Here is a 20,802-nt window from a genome sequence, read left to right as displayed (position 1 = left end):
TGTTAAAAATTTGCAAAAGTTCATTCCCAAATCATTTGAAACCGAAAAGAAATAACTGACTAGAGAAAACCAGAAAATCCATTTCGTCCCTTGTTCATTTTTACCGACTTCTATAAATTAAACCAAAAAAAGAACCTGTTTTGTGAACAACTCATGTGCAATGTGATGAGGAAAAAAATGCACTAATAAATTAACTAACAGAAAAGCTGTTATGCAAAGACAGAACCTCTTCTACCTCAGTGTGTCTTCCAATACATGGTCTCACTAAATAGCACGTATTTCATAGAGAACATCATCAACACGTATATAGGAGAATAAGTTTTTTTATTCTACAGTTCTGGCAGCATACCTCATCAAAATATCATTTAGAATTCATCTGTAAAAGCTTTAGTGTTAATGACGACTGCAAGAAAGACAGAATCCAGACTGATTTGCAAATCTTAGTTTCTAGATGGTCAGACAGTGAATGTACACTTTGTCTTTGAAAAAAAAAAAAAAAAAGAAAAAAACAAACCCAAATTTAGGGGTTAAAGTCCATTACAGAAATGTATATGACATCAAATTGTCTTAATAATTACACTTACTAATCTGTTTTGAGAAACATTTATGCCATCTGCGTTTTATTAGTGTGTTTCAGTGCTGCCATACCTACCTAATAACAGCATCACTACATTAAAAAAAACCCTTCAACTTTGTTTCAAAGCCAGCTAATCCCACGCATCTTTGTTTAAAATATTAGGTTGACAGAAAGCAGATACAAGTGCCTCCCCTCCTGCTTAAGGAATTCAGTAGTTTAAGTGGAATATAGACTCATTTCCATTTATGTCCTGGAAAATATATCCTGTCAGTGTTCACAACCCTGTGACTTAGCAACAGTGTTTGGAGGGGGGGCGGGGGGGAAGCCAACCCAACCCAACCAAAAAAGAAAAAAAAAAAAAAAAAAAGACCCAAAACCAACAAATGACACAGACACCACCACCACTCCCCCCGCCCCAAAAAAAAAAAAGAGGAAAAAGCCATCCCCCACACCACACATATTCCAAACAATACTGTTTATATTCGCTGGTTTACGTCCCATATTATATTCAGTGATTACTTGTATGATTGTATATTTATCTTTCTGAAGTTTAATAAAAAGACGATTTATTTACAGATTATACAGTCAAGCAGTATAAAATATCCGGAATATACCGATCATTTCTTATGATTATATGACTATGAACTTATTTTAAAAAAGCAAAATCCATACCCAAGAAGAATAAGGCCTCTTTCTAATGGTTTATAGAGTGTGTACTGCTATTCTGCTCCTTTCTCTTTTACAGGCTTTTACAAGCAGTCACAGATTAATGCTACTGTAGTGAAACTGTCCAGGAAGAACAGAAATAGAGTTTTTTTTATTCTTTTAATTAAAGTCTTTGTATGTTTTTAGTCATGTTTTGTACATCACAGGAGTCGTGAGGTGTCCTGGTTTGAGGTAAAACAGAACCAATTTTTTGTTTTGTAATTTTACTTTTTAGCTGGGCCTCTTCTAACTGACTGAACTCTGAAATTAACAGCATATTGTTCAGAAACTGTTCACTCTCAGAGTGGTAAGACCTGGTTATACCAAGGAATGGGAGAACAAAGAGAATATATAAGCAGCTATGGCAAAGCATTGTGCTGAACTATGTGCACAGACTATTCAGATCAACTCAAGTTTTAGGAGCACATTGTCAGAAATGGGATTTCCATACTTACACACTGAAATAAAGTATTATGTAATATGTGATGGTTTTTGTCAGAGTTAGGCTGATGGTTGGACTAGATGATCTGAAAGGTCCCTTCCAACCTAGGCAATTCTATGATTCTATGTACTAACCTACACATATAATACATGAGCATGCATTTAGCTATCAATGAAGACAGGTTTCATCAGTTTGAAAGAAATTGAATCCAAGGCTTCCGTTCAAATAATTAACAGCTTCTACAATCCAAACTAAAGGAAAAGTTTTCTTCACAACTAAGAGCATGATATTGGTTTTGGTTTGGCTAAATGGGCAGAAGTAAAAACAGAAAGCACTACATTAACTTTGCCTTTCATAAGCTGCTATCCTGCCTTTCATAAGTAACCAGAGGAAAATAAGAAAACGCAGAGTTTTCATTGAAATGAAGTACTCAAAAATCACTGAAATATTAATGTCCAGTAACATCCAATTTCGACTGTAAAATGCTTGAACCGAAATGTTAGAAATAAAATTGAAATGCCAAAGAGTTCAGAAAAAAAACTCTGCTACAATGATTCAGTCTAAAGACTTGTACTATTTTAAGAAACTGAAAATGAGCTTAGTAAATTCCAGTTAACAAAAAAAAAAAAAAAAGAGGGGATTAAAGTGTGATTTGCACATGCCTAGAGATATCGCTACAAATATTAGAGTGGAAAGATCACTAACAGCAAAAAAGGAGGTAAGTGGGAGATGACTCCAAATGTTTAGATTGCAAGTTAACATACATTTTTAACAACAAGGTCAGTTAACCACTGCAATTAGTTCTCGAGGTAAATGGAAGACTCTGTATCACATCTCATCTTTAAAATGATGTCTGAGTATCCTTCTGATCAGAAGACAGTTGTTTAAAGCAAAATACTGTAGGAACTGCTATATTAAGAAATGTAACAAAAGGATCACAATAGGCCCTTTGGCTTAAATTCCAAACCCAATGGTATTTCACAATCTCATTTAGCCTTTTTCCCAGTCTACAACCCATAGCAATTTAAAAAAGCAAACCACTCTAAGAAATTCTTAACCTAAGATATCCCAATATCTTCATATGCATTTGAACAGGAAATGAAAAATGTGAAATATGCCATAATTTTATAATAGATAAGCAATCACCAATAGTTGTCGGGAAGAATTTAATTCTTAGCCTTATTTCTTCTTTGTAAAATTTGCAAAATCAGTAAACAATGAAATCCATTTCAACTGATGTTTCCTCCAGTTAAAGTTCACAGTTCGATGAATTTTCCTGGCACCCTGTTACAAATTAATTGTAATTAAGGCAAGCCAAGATAACCCTGAAGTTACTTTCACTCTTTTTTATTTCCACTTTTATTCTACTCTCTTAATTTTATACAAAAGGTTTGCAACACTTTAGATCTACAGTAAAAGTGTAACACTGTAAAAGTGTTATAGGGCTTTAACAGAGTGACTGATAATCTGGATGATACCCAGAATAGGCAATTTTAAAATTTATTTTCTTTTTCACTCTGATACAAGTTTATGGATCCTAATTATTTCTCACTTGGATTTTATAATGGTAACATAATGCATGTCACTGAACACCGATTTCAAATATGAGGTGAGAAAAATTAAGGTTAAAATGAAGCTATCAAAGATTTTTTTTAAGCTTTAGTATCATTCAGAAAGTTTATGTGCAGTGAAGAATGCTTTTTCTGTAAGTAACAGTATACCAACTGTTGACTTCAGTACTGCCTTCAATTTTTTAAAATCTAAGTCACCTAAGAGTGTTTTGACGAATATGGCTGTGAATAGCAGAACTAGTTATCTGAGTTCAGTTAAATTAAGTGGACTTTTACTCAGAATGAATACTGTTTAATAGTATAAATAACATCAAACCATACTTCATACATTGAATATAATTTTATTCTTATTATTCCATTTTCTCATAGGGACAGAAACTGAGCCATCTTTGTTGAAAAATTATAATCTTTCTCAGTAGAGATGGAGTATCACTAATAGAAATACAAATAATTAGATGTGAATAGAAAATTACTAGGTTTTGAGAAAACATTAAATTCAAAAGGGTAACAAGGACACCACATATGGCCAATGCAATATCTTTTAGGGCTATTAGCATCAGACTACTAAACTCACATTGTTTAATGAATCTTACAGGTACCACACTGTCTCTAGCAAACCTGGAGTTGTCTGAATTATAAAAATTAATTATTTTATGGATGTTGCAAAGAAACCACTGTTTCTAGTGCTTATCAAGGTGCAGATCCTGTGAGGAAAACAAGTCTGCAAGTCTCCAGAAAAAACTTTGCACTGATATGATTTTATGCGCCATCAAACTGTTCCACACAAGTGGCTGGCCCTCATTTTTGAGGCCAAATAATTGCCATCAGTACCAGACAAATAAATATGCCACAAGCTAACAATTTCGCTAAAGAACAGGCTGCTCCGCTCCCTCTCTTGCGCTAGGTCTGGTAAGAGTAATAAAAACTTTATGAGTGCGTTGAAGCGAGAAAGATCTACTATAATGCAACAAATTGCCATTTTTAATATTAATCACATTTGTATTTTATGGTCTCTATCTTATTGAGGCTTGTACCCTATCACATGTACCTTATGCAGAATACAGCTGATCACTTGATCCCCGTTCTCTTGCAGCACTCTTCCTGGGCGTATTTTAAGTGCCTCACAAATAAAAGGATAACAACATTGTTATGCTCCATTACAGCTTTTCTTCTGTACGCACTAATCAGATCTTAGAATTTCCTTTGTGAAGCTGGTGTCAGGTCTTTGAGGGTTTGAAAAAAGAAGGAAAGAAAAAAGAAAAGAAAAAGAAAAAGAGAAAGGTGGGATAGTGATGTTCACTAAATTGCACCAGCTATCTATGAAAGGCTCAAAATATCAGCAAAGTATGGGGAAGGGGCTGAAGCATGCAGGTATATGGGATTTCCTTTTTCTTTGGTGTTGGATTCCAGCTCTGGTATTTACTGAAGAGAGAGCTCCCCCCCCACACACCCCACCCCGAGTTGCTTAATTAACATGGCATAGTTGGCCCCGTGACTCTGTCAGAAACGACATATGCGTCAAAAGTGGAATGGGTGTCCTTGCTGCAAGAAATTCTATTTTTAAGCAGAAATGACTCAACAGCTACTGGTGTGTCCCAAAAGCTACAATTTGTCAAGCTGTCAGGAGAAAAGAGAGAGGAAAAAAGGAAAAGAGGTCACGTCTTTATTTGTATCTGTAGCTTGAAAAGCAGAGGGCGAGGCACTGATTGTATGTTCAACTCAGCTCTGAAAGGCAATCTTCTATGCAAGCCATGTTTTGGGAACAGCTATATGGTATCTGGTATTTTTAAAACCCCATCTGAGTTATCTCCTCTTTTATATTAGATAGATTTGTAAATTTGTCCAGCGGTAAGGAAGAAGGCTGTTAATTCAGCGTGCATTACTAATCTGTCTACAGGGAAAGAAAGCACGGGATAAAATATTTGCAGATGCATTGTCAGATGCTCAGGGATGAAACAAAAAACGCAGAGATTCATTTAAAAAGAGAAAAGGATGAAAACTAAAGAAAGATTCCAACCTGTATATCAATTATAGAATGGTGTGTTTTTTAGAAGAATTTAAAATGTAATTTAAGTATATGTTCGCACAGCATTACTGGAAACACACCAAGCAGCATGATATGAGTTTGTAAAAACAGAGAAGTAAAACCGAGCATGCCATAAATGTGATCTATACAGTTTCATTACACCAACTGACCTCCAAATTATTGCATACAGTAGGTGGTGAAAATAAACATAGGACAGATTTCCTGAGAACTTGTTCCCAGTGAAAGCTACTGGAATCTAAGATGCAATTAAATGCTAGTCTACCTTTTTTTTTAATGCGTATTTCTTAAGTTCAGATCGAAGTCATTATCAAAAGAATGTGTAAGTATAATGATGTCAAACTTATTATTTTATTGCTGCTGTATAGACAGTAAATTATTATTCAGAGAAACAACCATGATTAGTAAATTGTAACTTAAGCCACCAAGTAACAGTTTGTTCTTCAGATGCAGCATAACGTGGAGTGCTGTAACACAAATATTAAATAAAATTTTCAAAATAAACATAAATTTACAAGAGCAGCAAACAACAGGAATGAGAAACTGAGATCTATTGCAATCATTTTTTCATTCCTTAAAAACACCATACGATTATTCCCTGAAGCACATTGTTCAGACTAATTTCAAGTAGCCAGGGGAGGAACATTTCATATTACTATCTATGGAAGACATGGAAAATACAAGCAGTAGCATCAGTCCCTGCCTTGGATCGGAAAAGAAATTATTAGACGTGGATAGAAATTTAAAAAGGACATTGGTTCTGGGGTTTTGAAATAACAGAGATACTGTTATCACTCTGGTTTCTCTGGCCTCACAGACCTATGAGTTCATGCAGAGATATGAATCAAGTATGGTATGAAAACTAATGCAAGATTTATGCAAGCAGGGCAGCAGAGGATCAACCGCAGAACTTAAAACATATTTTAGAAGTATGGTTTTTCTAGACATGCCTGATTATGCCTGACATCTGCTCTGAACCTTCAAGTGAATGAAAGACTTTTCTTGCTCTCGTACAAATCAAACTTTGAGATCCTGCCCTGCAAAAACTAATGGAATTTAGAGCAGATGGGGACAATCTTCCCAAAACAGAGCTAGAAAGCAACAAAGACTGCCAGGAATCAACTAGAAGCAGCTGTCAATTTGCAGTCCTTTTTCACCCTGATGTTTAACCTGATGCCTTTTGATTTCTCACTACACAAAAGCAGAAGCAATTCATTGGGAAAGAAAGATGCAGTTTGGTACACAGGAGTGTTGAATACCAGCCAGTGGCATTCAAATGCCCTCTATCAATGGTCACTTGCTTGGAGAAAAATTGCCAGGTGGGGCAACAATGTGCTACAGTCTTTGTCAAGCCACTGCCTCCCCCCCAGCCCTTTAAGGAGCTCAGGTATCCCACATAAAGCATGATCAAACCAAACCAAAAAACAACAAACAAAAAAAACACTTTTTTTTTTTTACTTAAATACAGAAGAGACAAAAGCAGATTATATCATAGATGTGCAAATCTATGCTTTTAAATCTGCTTCTTACAAACAGATCCAGAACCACCAATATAAAGTTTCTTGCCATGAATGCCATTTGCCGTGAGATGACAGCACTGACTTGCAACCTGTAGTACCTGTTGGTACTACATACTTGTTGGATTTGTTATTCATTTTCAGACAAGCTATAAAACGCTAACATCTAACATTAAATCCTCAGAAGCATTCTTATATGCCTATGCACAGCCTCTGGATTAAAAAAAAAAAAATCAGTATTTCTCACTGATCAGCTACACTAAAAGACCAAACTCTTATCTGAGTAACTGTGACCTTGAAGAGAATCTGCCCTGGGCCAGAAAGGATGACCCATCTTCCTTGCACTTGTATCCATTTCAGTCCTTTAAGTGCCTCTGAGTTTATCATCATAAATAATGTACTGTTTTATGAAAGGTGAGGGTGTTAAATGTTAACTTTTTCTCAAGAGTATTTTCTAGGCAAAAAATATTTTTGTAAGATTGAAATCCTATGGATACCCTCACTGCTCTGCAGGCTTAGATCCTCAGAACAACAAAGTGGTCTTCATTTCCTTTCAGTGTCCCAGGCCATACAGTCATCTTTACATTACAGAAGACATAACAATGAGATAGTCCGACATCCTACCAACTGGAGTATCACCAATTATAGGTACAATTGAGATACCAAGTATTTTACTTTCTTCAAAGCTCCTTTTGCAGGAAATTCCACAACCATTCTAGGTTATCTTTTCCAGTATTTCAGCACTGCCAGAGCTGTCAAACTTTCCCTAAGAACCAAACTAATTCGGCAAAGTTGTAAATTATACAGATTTTATACTTTCTCCAGACACCATGGAGATGACCTTTGGTTACCTTTGCACTTACATATTGGAATGGTGCCATGCCTGCCCTCCCTGTGTCACAAGGTGGAGGGGTTTTTTCTTCCCCAGGCTGAATAAATCCTTTTCCAACAACCACTCCTCATTCCTTTAACTTATCTGTCACAAGAAGTTTCCTCAACTTTTCATCATTCCTGTTTTTCTCCAGACTCTCTCATTAGTTTGTCTACATATTTCTGATATGATGGTGCAGAAAAAGAAGCATGCTTTGAGGTCTTACTGAGGCTTAAGATATTCTACTGGTGTTAGTCTAGAAATTTCACTGCTGTGAAATTTTTCCTTTCCTCTCCACAAAAAATATGAAGCCAGGTTTTAGGTGTAAAATCTCACTCCTTTGAAAAAACCTTAGTATGTAAATATAGCTAACAGGCTATTCAGATTAGACAACCCTTAATTCAGAGTTGAATTTCCTCCATTCATCCTTAAAAGATATAAACCTGAGAGAGCAACATGTTGTGCCCTCCTGCAAACATGCCAGTGATAAAGATTTTTGTCCGTATCAACCCCAAATTTCTGGCTATTCATCACAGATTGGAGAAGGAAAAACTAATGGCAAAATGCTTCAAAAAAACATGAGCAAATTCCATCTAGCACTCAAAAAGAGATCTGATTCTTGAAATACGATACTCTCATTTGTTCAGCTAATATTCTAAGAGATGCTGAAATTTAAACCATCTAAGAATTGACTCATGAAATATAAGAACTTAGCTTCTTGAAGATTAAACTCTTGTGCCTGCTATGTTCAGTATAAACACTATTAATTCAAGTGACAGATATTTACATAGAGTCCTATGTGGCAACATTTTCATACAAATAAAGTCACTAAATATCACTGCACGTATAAAGTTTTGTTATTTAAAATTACTGACTTATTTTTGGAGTAACAAAACAATAAAAGCTTGAACTTCAGTGATTCCTTAGCGTGCAACTGGCTACAGCTGGAAAGCAGCTTTGCAGAAAAGGACCCGAGGGGCCTGGTGTACATGTTGAATATAAGCCAGCAACGTGCCCTTGTAGTAAAGATGATCAGCAGCATCCTGGGCTGCATTAAGAAACATGTCTCGAGCATGGAGACATAGACATACAGGAGTGAGACCAGTGATGGGCCACAAAGATGATTAAGGGAGTAGAGCACTGTCATAAGGGCTGAGAGAATTGGGACTGTTTTGTCTGGAAAACAGAAGGCTCAGCAGGGTCTTACTAACGTGGATAAATACCTGATGGAGCCTCCTTTAGAAGTAAAGAAAACAGAGCCAGACTCTTCTCGGTGATACCCAATGACAGGACAAGAGGAAATTACACTAGCTGAAACACATGGAATTCCAATTAAACATAAGAGGGGAAAAACCGACCACATTTGACTGTGAGGGTGATGAAACACCAGAACAGGTTGCCAAGAGAGACTGTGAAATCTCCATCCTTGGAGATATTCAAAACCCCACTGGACACAGTCCTGAGCAATCTGCTCTAGGTAACCCTGCTTGAAGCAGAAGGGTTGGACTAAACAACCTCTTGAGGTCCCCTCCAATCTCAACAATTCAGAGATTCTGCATCAAGACAGCTCAAATGAAGTTACATGTTGAAATATAAGCTGGTTAGCAAAATACTGAAAACAAACCAAATAGAAGATAATAATCGTTTATTTCCAGAACTGCATATACAAAACAGACGTGATTTATGCCACAAAATTATTTATTAATTTCTCATTTTTAGTAGTTTAACAGAAATTTTGACCTTACTGAAATGTTTTACAAGGCCTAACACTTCAGAAAATTTATGCCATTGCAATTTATCATATCATCAAGGTTGTGTATCATGATTAATAAGAATTTCTGTATAATACCAAGGAGTAAAAACAGAACCAAAAACTTCCCCAGAGCTTGATTTGCCAATTATTATAAAAGGAAACTTTTTTTTCCTTTTTATCTGAAACTCATTCACAGTATTTCTCATTCAATTCATTTGAAACAATCAATTTTTACCATTGAGCAAACACATTCTTCTGACATTGATTAATAGGAACTTCATTGCATTGTTTTGTCTGGAGAAAACAGGATATTTCCATATTGCCTACCCAGTGATTATGTATAACTAGTGATAATCATTGTAATCTAATGTTGATTCATCAATACGACAAACATTATTTGTGGTTATGATCTAGCTGAAGAATACTAGAAAGTTTTATGAAGGAGGTTTACAACTTTCCTCCTTTTCCTAAATAGACTGGAAGGGTTATTCAAGTAGTGTTTTACAAATTTTATCTGCATATAATTTACCAAACTTGAGCTCTCTGAGCACGTCAGGGAACAAATGCAAACACTGAGCTAAGAGATGGATAGCACATAAAAAAATGCATCTAATTGCTATAGGTATGCCTCACTATATCCAACTTTTTCAATAATTCAAGAAAGATAACACCTAGAATAACTGGTTTCTGCATCTCAGAAAACATACAATCATACCTAACTCCTGTGTCCTAGACAGCTAGGTGTATAGTAACACATAGAGGATAATTATTTTTTTTTCTCCCATTGCGGCTCATTTTTTTTTTGCTTTTTGCTTTATAATAATATTATTGCTGGATTTCACTCATAAATAAGACCATCTGCACCTAAGAAAGGCCTTCTATCTTTCTGGTATTCAACTGTATGCAGAAGCCATACATTGTATTGCATACCCACCTGGCTTCAACTCTAGCACACCATTATGAAAGCAATGAATCTGAGCTATGGGCATTTTCCGTGAGACTTTGCAAAGCAATGAAGAAAAATTAATGTTCATTGCCACAAATTCTTCTGTAAATCACTTTTCAATTAAACCAACAATGGTTTACACTCCATTATCTATTACAAACACAGTAAAGATAAAATTAGCCCTTACTTATGACTGAAAATCTTATTTAATGCTGTATCAGTTTAAAGGGTGCTGACAGAGTCTTTATAAACCATATATTTTATCATTTGCTGAGAATCAGCAGTAGGAACAGCTGAAGTTATATATAATAGTAAAAACGAAGTGACTTGAAAGTAATGACTCAAGAGAAATTCATTTACATATTTAACCTAAACTTTCTTTACATCAAAAAAATTACACTTATCATTCCCATTTGACTGTTGAGCAATTAGTAAAATTAAGTTTGTTTTAGGAACTCTTTCCCTCTTTTTGTAAAGGAGAGGTGGGGAGAACAAAACCAACTGGATTTACTTCATCACGGGACAAAATTTATCATCCCACAGGAAGAGTCAGAAATTGCCGCTGTATTAACAAAATTTAAATGAACAAAAAAATCAAAATTGACAAGGAGACTGGCTGCAGGTATTTGGATAGTCTGTATTATTTCCCAAGAATTCTCATTATGGGGAGAATAATAATGTTTTAATCTACTTGCCAAGATACAGACCATTGTAACTTTAGCAATTTAAGCAATGGCAAATATCATCTAACGATATTCCTTTGAACCAGATCCCAGAATTTAAAGTCAGCTTCTTCGTGCCTATTCATGCATCATGAACAAAATGTATATATATTAAGTCTAATGTGTACTTAAAGTAAGAAGGAATGCTCCAGTGATCACTTAGTGTGGTGATGTAGTAATGAGTGTAGTAAGACAAAGAAGAGTTTTACAAATATAATCAAAATATTTTTGCATGAGTAAATTTCACGATAAGTAGGAAGGGTTGACACAAAGCTTAGTGTTATTTAAGCCCTACTTACTTAATTTCTCAAATAGGAAGGCTGAAATGATATGTGGAATCTGTGCGCACGCGAAATACTGGTAAATGCAATACTTAAGCGCACAGGAGCCTGGACTGCAAGGGATGTCCTCAGCAAAATGATATAGCATAGCTCTAAAACTGTTTACCAGAGCAGAAAAAAAACATTCTTTTAAAACTGACAGACACACAAATGTAAACGAAAAATACATTCACAACACTTAAAAAAAAAAATAAAATGTAACCTGAAACTTATAATAAAATTTATTAGCAAATTCTGTGAACTAACAAAATCAAAGCTCAAAACACTGACCTTTTTTTAAGAAATGTATTTCTGATCATACTAGATACATCTTAATTTATTCATACATCAGGCCACTGGGATTCACTCGAGATTCAGATGTAGCAGCATTGAATTGTTTAATTTACAATTGAAATTTCAATTGCTTTTTTCACTAAGGGCATGAAACCAAGACTCATCAAAATGTTCTGCAGATTACTCCAGGTGATGTGGAAAAGCTAATTGATTTGTAACGATAATAAGAGATTGATATCTAAAAAGACTTGATTTTTGGCATTTACACGGACTTACTGAACTACTCAGTTAAACGTCATACCTCAGGCATATCTGTAAAAGGGGTAATACAGCCTAAACAAGTGAGAAAGATGTAAATTCTCTTGGGCAGTGATAGTCTGTATCTGTAATAGATTTAAGTAAATAAGCCTCATCGAGCTTGTAGTATTCCTACAGAACATTTTGCTGCACTAAATCAAATATCTTTCATAAGACAAAACGGTAGCAGGAGCAAACAAGCAGCAAAGCCAAACATGGTACACAATCACAATTTATCCTCAAATATTCCCACAGAATAGAAGAGTTCATAAGGACTTAAAATAAAACACCACTTAGGAAAAAAATATTTTGCCAGTAAAACATTCCAAGAGAACTTGCTAATGACACTTTTCTCCTTGTGCTGTCACACAGGAAATTCCTCAAATAGAATATTTATTTCCAATGCATCCTTCCTAATTTATTCCCGTACAATGGCAAAAACCAGTGTGACCCCTCCAAAACAAGAAAGCAGACTTTTTATTTTGCATTTTTTTGTTAAGCAATTTCTAGTATAGCATCTCTGATTCTCCAGCTAATATGGCCACTAAGCAAGTAGGTAACAAAGACTTGCTTCACTCTAAATAGTAAAGACAAGCCCAAAAATCTGAACTGAAAGGCACCACAGGAGATAGATAAAGCTCAAGAAAACTGTATTCCAGAAAGGAATGACAGTCCTTTCTAAAAGTCATCCACATAAAGAACAGAACACATGAGTACAGTTAACGTGTCATTAAGTGAGAGCTTATTTTCATATGGTCAATATTTTTATATATGTATTTAATAAAAGCTGGACAAAAGAATGAATAATGATGCACTAGTCAGAATGTCAGCAGTTAAGCAGCTTAACAATTAAAGATGTTTTCTTTTTCTTATAAAATTATTTGATTTTAATGTTTGGAATTAACTTTGTGGTTCACTGTCAAAGAACACTACCCCAATAAACTATATCCTAGAACAGAGCTGTAAAGGCAATTAATCTGATCAATTAAACCTGTGTTTTAAATTGCATTATCCCATACTCTTCAGGGATTAAGTTACAATTAATGCAATCCCAGATGGGCCAAGATCTCACACTCCCACAGAGTAGAGGATGATCAGTGTCAATCAAACCTTTGTTTGCGGTGGCTAAAAGTACATTTGTGTGCTCTCTCTCCTGTCATAGCATTGATGAAAGGGGTATGGAGACAAGGAGGGTATGTAGTGTATTTTCTGATAGTTTTAGAAACTTGGAAAGCTTTAAGGGAAGTCTAGAATAGACACATTTGCAAAAAGCACACGGCTCATTTAAAAAATGAGTTTAGAAATCAAGCTAAGAATCAGAATAAGGGCATTTTCCTTATGGTATACTTAAGACAAACTTGTTAGTTTTACATCTAGGCAGTATTCAGGTTGCCTGGATATCACATCTAGACAAATGGGATTTTATACAATCAGTATGCAAAAGGGGCAAGTACTTCTGAAATCTTCTCATATATATAGAACATAAAGAAATAGAGTTGTCTGTAAGTTTAACTTTTTTATTTTCCACATATAAAAAGAAATAAAGCTGTCTGATTAAGGCGGCAACAGTTGAGAACAAGCTCAGGGCCCAGCATGAACCTATATGCCCATGTGTATAGTTGTATAAATCTTCCCATTCACAATGCCACTGTTATTCTTGGATCCAGCTGTTTTACACTCATTGCCAGATGGCACTTTTATGTACAATTCTAATCAAGTACAATATGTATCACAGTATTGGGAAAAAAAAAGTAGCTCTTTAGGAATAACTACACTGGTGCGTCTGAAAATACAAACTCCAAAAACTGAAAAACACAGGTGAGTAAACATATAAAGCGAGTTGTTTTAATGTTTTCACCTTGGTAATGATGGGCTCTGTTAGTTCGACATTGATGTCAGTTTTTAGTGAAGGGACTGCAGTAAATGAGGTAAACTTCAAGAGACAAGACAACAATAACCGGTCATTAGAAAGCAAGCTCTTTGGGAAAGAAAAAAAATTAAATTTCTGTGTGTCAAAAGCATAGCTTATATCTGTGGTTCCATATTACATTGTATTGCACCCCAGGAGATAAAACAGAACTAAAGTAGAAAAGGATATTAACATCCTAAACAGTTTCCATGCTACTGCCATAACAAGAAATAGAAAATGGAAGCCCTGAGTTACCAGTTTAGAGGGAAATTGAGTTCTCTGCTAATGCTTTTACTGACCACACCTAAAGATGATCATGGCAAGCAAACGTTATTCTGAGTCACTAATTCAGTACAATATGCAGAGGTCAGGATGACAAATGGAAATGAAAATAGACAATAAATCTTTAATGCTGATGTAAATAAAACTCAGAGAATTGCTTCTACATGTATTTGTTAAAACACCTTTTACACGCAGAAAAATAATCAGAAGGGGACACAGGAAGGAGGAAGGCTGTGAAAACTACTTATAAAAAAGCATGGAAAATTAAAAAGTATTGGCAGGCATTAAGCTCTCCGTTCTACTGCAGCACGTTCAGCAGACTCTAGAGAACCATCTAAAGAGTGCACACCAGGTCAGATTTCCCTCTGAAGAATGAAGGATAATTCCATATTTCCTTACCTTGAAGAATTAAACGATGAAAAATTTTAAAGGAAATGTGAATTGGAAAAGAATGATCATTAGGATATATGATGCTATTCTGTACTAAAGTAGATTGCTTTCTTAATCAAAACTCTTCTAACTAACTGCTTATGACTTCGTTGAATGTTCTGCTTTTATTGAAACTAAAAATAGAAGACAGGCATTAAAGTGAAGGAATCTCTAAAAAAAAAATATAATTATTTGGTTATTTGTTACCTAGAGATTAAAATAATTATGTGGGTGATATTTATAGTATCTCTTTGGCAAATGTTTCACGTTTAACTGCTATTTCCAGTATTGAAAAACACCATTGTCCAAGAAAACAGTATTTCACGAATGAGATTCAACAAATAAAGGAAGGAAGGAGTCTAGTCCTTAGTGAAACATTTCCTACCAGGATGTGACCAGATTTAATTGACAGGGATGCCAAGATAGTAATTTCTCTGCTAAATAAATCCCCCTTTTAAGGACTGAAATCTTCCAGTAGTTGCTACCATGCACCACTGGAAGTGTACATACTCACTTTAAAGACAAATATTCTATACATATCTTGTGGTACTAGGAGACAGCGATTCAAGTTGGTGGCTTGTAAAAAGTAGAAGCGTTGAATAAGCAACAGAATAATCTTAATGAAATGTATTGGAATAATCCGTATAGTTTTCAAAATTAATAACTTTCATACTTTCCACCAAGAATGATTATTTTTGTGATTTTGTTTAGAACCTTTCTTAAAAGGTGAGTTAAGTACTGCTTTTTCCTAAGAAAAGTCAATACAGATTAAAGTAGACCTATTGGATCACAACTGCCCCTATATCTTATGGAGTATGGTGCAGAGCTCCCTAAGTTTGTGCCAGAATCAGAATTAACACAGACATATTGTATAGCAACACAAAGCTGCTTAATTGGCTTTGCTGAGATGTAGGACTAACTGGTATGGAGGGTACTATGTTGATGAAGCTGCACTATTTTCTGACCTCAGATCTCTCCAAATAGCATTGCACTGGACATACCATTTCATGTAGTACTAGTCTGAGACAGTGTCTGTTACAGTGATGAACTGGGTAGAACAGAAATGCTTTTAGTTTACCCTCCCCTCACAGCTGTGACGGCATTCATTTTGCCTCCAGTCACCTTCCCTATACCATGAACATAGCAGAGGGAGCAATGGGTAGTATCTTCACTATGAGCCGTATTGAATTCCTCAGTGTCTTCCACTAGAACTAATCTTGACACACATCCTTGCCTGACAAAACTCAGTGGTCTTTCCGCTCTTTCCCTTTCCTTTACCATTCAAGAAAGTGGAGGTGTTATTCCCATCCTTCTTGATGTCTGTTATGTATGAAGTCATGCAGGATTCCTTTGTGGACATAGCTGCCGTTGCGTCTGCAAAACTACTGACAGATTAAGAGTCGTGGACGAATAGATCACCAGCATTTTGTTTTAGACAAATGCTTACATTAGTAATCTTCAGCTTCCGATTGAAAACACGACTTTTGTCACTCTACGCATAAAATCAAATGACAGCTAAGTGTCCGTGACACGTGCGGAATACAACAGCCATAGAACACGTTGTCAAGGGGAAGCACACAATGTTATATGTCACACTCTGTCTGGTGTGCGCACAAGATCCTGTTTGTCTTCACTGCTCCCAGCCAAGCTGTACTCTGTGTTGTTCCAGTTGTTTTGTTGAGGATATCACAAGCCTCCCTCTCACCTTACCTAAATTATTTCCTGTTTGACCAAATTCTAATAGAAATTAGTTTTCCTAATCATGCACTGGGGGATCTTAAATAGATTGATATTTCACTACATTTGATTCTACATTGCTGAAATGTGTGTCAGGTCAGCTGCTAACAGAGAATAAAGCAAAATTTTTCACTTCAGGCATACATCTGGGGAGTTTCTAACCACAATTAAACTAATAATGAGTATTTACCCCAAAAAAACAGCCAAACCCAAAAACAAACAAACAAAAATCTCATATATGTGTGGGAAGGAAGTAAGGAAGGAGAGAAGGAGGAGAAAACAAAGAAGTGTGCAAGTAGAGTATAGTAGCTTGGGGTTACTGAATTTAAACTGCAGCTGGGAGTTAAACGTTGGCTGAAAACCCAGAGAAACCTACAGTTAAAACACTTTTCTGTCTCCATTGACAGAGCAGCCAATAAGCTGGGTAGCAGTACAGGGACGAGGTGGCCCACAGAAAGGTTAAGCACCCCAGAGAAATCTCCCATGTTGTCAGTTTTGCTCCCCTTGAGAAAAACAATCGAACAAAGGCATCTACAATGCAGCACCTAAAAATCATTATACAATCTATTAGTTTCACAAAAGACAATTAGCCCGACAAATAGCTGTATTTTGTTAGTCTGAAATTGAAACATAAGTGGAAACAGGTTTTATTCTATTTGACAGTTTTGACCTGGATATGTTGGGCACCCAGAAGCTTTGCCATTGTGCTTTAAAAAGTTTTAAATACGATCTTCAGAAAAATACCACCTCATGTTCTTCAGTGGTGACATATAAAAGAAAAATTTGCTAAAAATTAATGAGAACACTCACCACAACGTTAAGAAGGAAAAACCATTGTCCTCGCTTCAAGGGAGGTGAAAACAGAACTTGAGTTTTCCCACCACTTGGCTACTCTCCACAAAGAAAATCTCTACCTTAGTTATTTGTGTATGCTTGACACATCTAGGCCACAAAGGTATGGTTTGAAACTCACACAATATAGTGCTGATATCCCTGTATTCAAGAATGACTTTTGCTAGTGCTATCATCTACCTAAATATCAGTATGTACAGATGTCAACAGTGAAACGTCTGATATTCTGAGCCATTGGTTTAGAACATAACCACTGCCATTACAGACAGTTAGGCTGGCTCACATGGAGTGACTCCAGCATACTATCTTAATCTTGCAGTAATGGCAAGCCTAAAACTAGTTTGGAGAAAAGCAGCAAATAACGTCATCCTAGAGCTTTAAGATGCTTTTGATACTTCAGAATATCATCCTCCCAAAATAACTGGATTCAACAGCATAATATTATATTAAGTCCCTTTTTATTGGTTTCTTCAATGTTAGGCTACCAATTTGCCTGTTAACAACTGACAGCGTCCAAGTTGATATGAAACCAAGGGTGGAGTATGAATGATACCAAAGAGAGGGTATTTCTAGTTACACTGGTTTGTATCAAACTATCACATATCTCAAAAGGTCAGGATCAAACTTTCTGTTGCCTGGCCAAAACTATAACACTATATGATAATGTTGGTGTAAATCTAAAAAAAAGTACTGAGATGCTTTGCAGATTTTTACTGGCTCTCCTTATCTTGGGAGAAATCTATCAAACCCAGGAGCTGTAAATCTGAACAGATACGCAAGATATAACGGTCATACTAATTCATTCACAGTTTTTCACAAGTGTTCCTGTCAGTCTCCTAAAACACTTTTTTTCTCCTGCAAACTGTAATTTTTGGCAAATATACTTCCCCTGTATCTCTTATCCTACTCTCGAATTTGAAAGATTTTACATATGCCCAAAAAACATTAAAAAACAGTATGTATAATCTTAACACACAAAAGTAGTTTTCCTCTCTATTCATTCTACAGCTCCAACGTGACTGTGTTCAATCTAGTTTATATAAGATCTTTTTCCCATTCTTGAGTTATTTTGGTAGACCATGCACTATTATAAAGTTCTTCGCAATCAGGCAATGAGACCAAGCACTGATTTGAAGGAGATGAATGGAGCAATTTAAAGATGCATAATTGCTGCAGGAAAGGAGAATGTACCAGAATACTCACTTTGATGAATCTATGAAGTATATTACAAGAGCACCAATACTAAGAGCGAAGACTAAGACAACCTACAAGAGAAAAGAAAAGAGATTTAACAGTGTTAAAGTGAAACATTGACACGGAAAATTAATCATAAACAAGTATTTTTTTATTTCAGCTGCCATTTACTTTAGAAAGCTACTCCTACTTGAATTTCAAACACTATATATTATCATAGAATGCTTTCTTGCATTGAAAGAGAGACAAACAAGTTGAATCCTAGCTCAGGAAAACCCAGTATACAACTAGGTCCTAGATCCTAACCTCTGCTAAACTATATTCTTCAATTTCAAATGGCAAGCAATCCAACTGCATGGCATTCAAATGACACTATAGCTTTATCAGACCTGTCCTTCGAACTGCAGTAGGTTTCTGCTCATTGGTAGGCAAACCAAGAGCGATGACAGATTAGACTGAATTTCCATTTACCTAGTTGTGAAATCCACAGGATAAGCGTAAGGCTATGTAAAAATATGTATTTACTCTGCACTCCTGTCCACTGAGACTACAGTTAACTTTCAAACAGGTTAAAACATAGCTTAATGCAGCATGTCCTGACACAATGAATACTAATTTGTAGTCCCAACTTTTTCCCACCTTTAAATCCGTTGAAGTTTTGAAACCAAATCATTTTGTTAGGTCTAGCATCCAGCCCTTATTAACAAGGTAGGACTTGCTTTCCTGGCTACTGCAGCAGTCACATCTCTATCTGTCTCTAATTTCTTTTTTCTGAACATAAAGCCAATACACTTGTCTGTTTTACTGGCTCCCAAAGAGTCTCCAACATTGTGGGAAGAATTTAGTTTCCCATCCTATATGTATGCAAAACTACACCATTCCCCTACTGTAATATATATCTGATTTTAAATCTAGGCTTTTTTTCTCGTCTATTGCCCCAAAACACATACCTAACATTACAATTCATAATGTCCCCAAATATCACAGGAAGAGCCTCAGAAGAGAACAGAATCTTAAACTCCACGTTTTATCCTGCTAGCAGAGAAACACATTTTTCCTTTGCTAACTGACAGAGGTATTGAGCTGAATGCACCAAGTGTGTGGAAAAAGCAGGGCCTAAACTAATCAGGTCAGAGTTATATTAAAATATAAAATAACAAAACTAAAACCCTTCCGTGTTATATAAACACATTTGATAGAGACTCAGATGCAGGTTTTTTCCTGTATTCCCATCTTAAAAAAAGCTGAATGCAACCTGGTTATTCAGACCCAGGAAGACAATTATTGAGTTTAGGTCTAGATTCAGATTAGAGTCTTTGCTAGATTGTCATGGGAGATAACACCTATTTTGGGAAACTTACAATGCTTGAAGATGGGTAAGAACACAGACAGACTGATACCCCAAAACTTACAGCAACTAGAATCTAAGGGAGGAATTACTGCCTTTTTTGTTAACCAGGCCATGGGGAGAGAAGCTTGCTTGCTCTGTTTATTATTCCAGTGCATTTGGCACAATATTGCAATTGCTACACATCTATTATAACTTCTCTCTGTCTGGAAGGAAAGAATGTTTTAATTTATAATAACTTACTGTTTGTTTAAGATTGAGAAATGTGAAGTCATATGCTAGCAGCTACACTGACTAAGCACTTAGTATCAAGTTAAAAATAAACACTAATCTGATTAAAGGAAAGAGGGGGGGAAACATGGAATAGTTGCTGCATATCCTTAAATCTTTCCTAAAAAAAAATAATATTCAGACACAGAGTTCAACGAAAGTGTACAATGCCTTTTTGAGGCAGGAGTCTGAGAAACTGCAGATAAAATCCACTTAAAGAAAACTAAAAAAAACGTTTTGCTTTCCACTGCTAGCAAGATGCTCCAGAAGAGCTTTGACTGCTCCGTTGCAGTCAAACTTTATGCATCCACATTAAGGACAGAAAAGAAAAAAAAAAAAAGAAAAAAATTAATAAGGGTGTAGCAACATAAGAAAAGTGCAGGGAATATACAGACATTGAGAAAATACTACCAGAATTAAGCCATGATAACCATAAAGGGCATCAGCACACCTATGTAACAAACGGGATGATACTGATAAATCCAACGGGTGGCACTGTTTCCCTTACAACTGCATTGAACTAACGTCCTGGCGTTATTGAAGAAACACGGAAAACCGGAAAGGCTGTTCACATTAGATAGGAGGGCTACGGTTAATACATCCACAACGATGAGTAACATAAGGACTGTAGTGCAGGAACTTCAATCTCCCGTTACCCTGTAACATCTGAACATTCTGTGGACCATGATACAGAACTCATTGAAGTTTCAAAGGCAAACTCT

The 20,802-nt window shown here is 35.8% G+C and overlaps 1 protein-coding gene across 22 annotated transcripts in view; it reads right to left on the bottom strand.

Annotated features, from left to right (window-relative positions):
• Nucleotides 1–20,802, bottom strand: part of KCNMA1 (potassium calcium-activated channel subfamily M alpha 1) — a 506,659-nt gene that overhangs the window by 253,515 nt on the left and 232,342 nt on the right. For all 22 annotated transcript variants that reach the window (XR_008466873.1, XM_054204500.1, XM_054204499.1 and 19 more), the window contains one exon: nt 18,472–18,533. Coding sequence is in view for 21 of the 22 variants with exons in the window: in XM_054204500.1 (XP_054060475.1) it covers nt 18,472–18,533 (62 nt within the window). In the remaining variant the exon portion in view is untranslated. The remainder of the gene's footprint in view (nt 1–18,471; nt 18,534–20,802) is intronic.

The sequence above is a fragment of the Rissa tridactyla genome, chromosome 6 (genome assembly GCF_028500815.1).
Source record: "Rissa tridactyla isolate bRisTri1 chromosome 6, bRisTri1.patW.cur.20221130, whole genome shotgun sequence".
NCBI lineage: Eukaryota > Metazoa > Chordata > Aves > Charadriiformes > Laridae > Rissa > Rissa tridactyla.
Note: the sequence above shows the minus strand (reverse complement) of the source record. Positions and strands in the feature narration are given on the sequence as shown.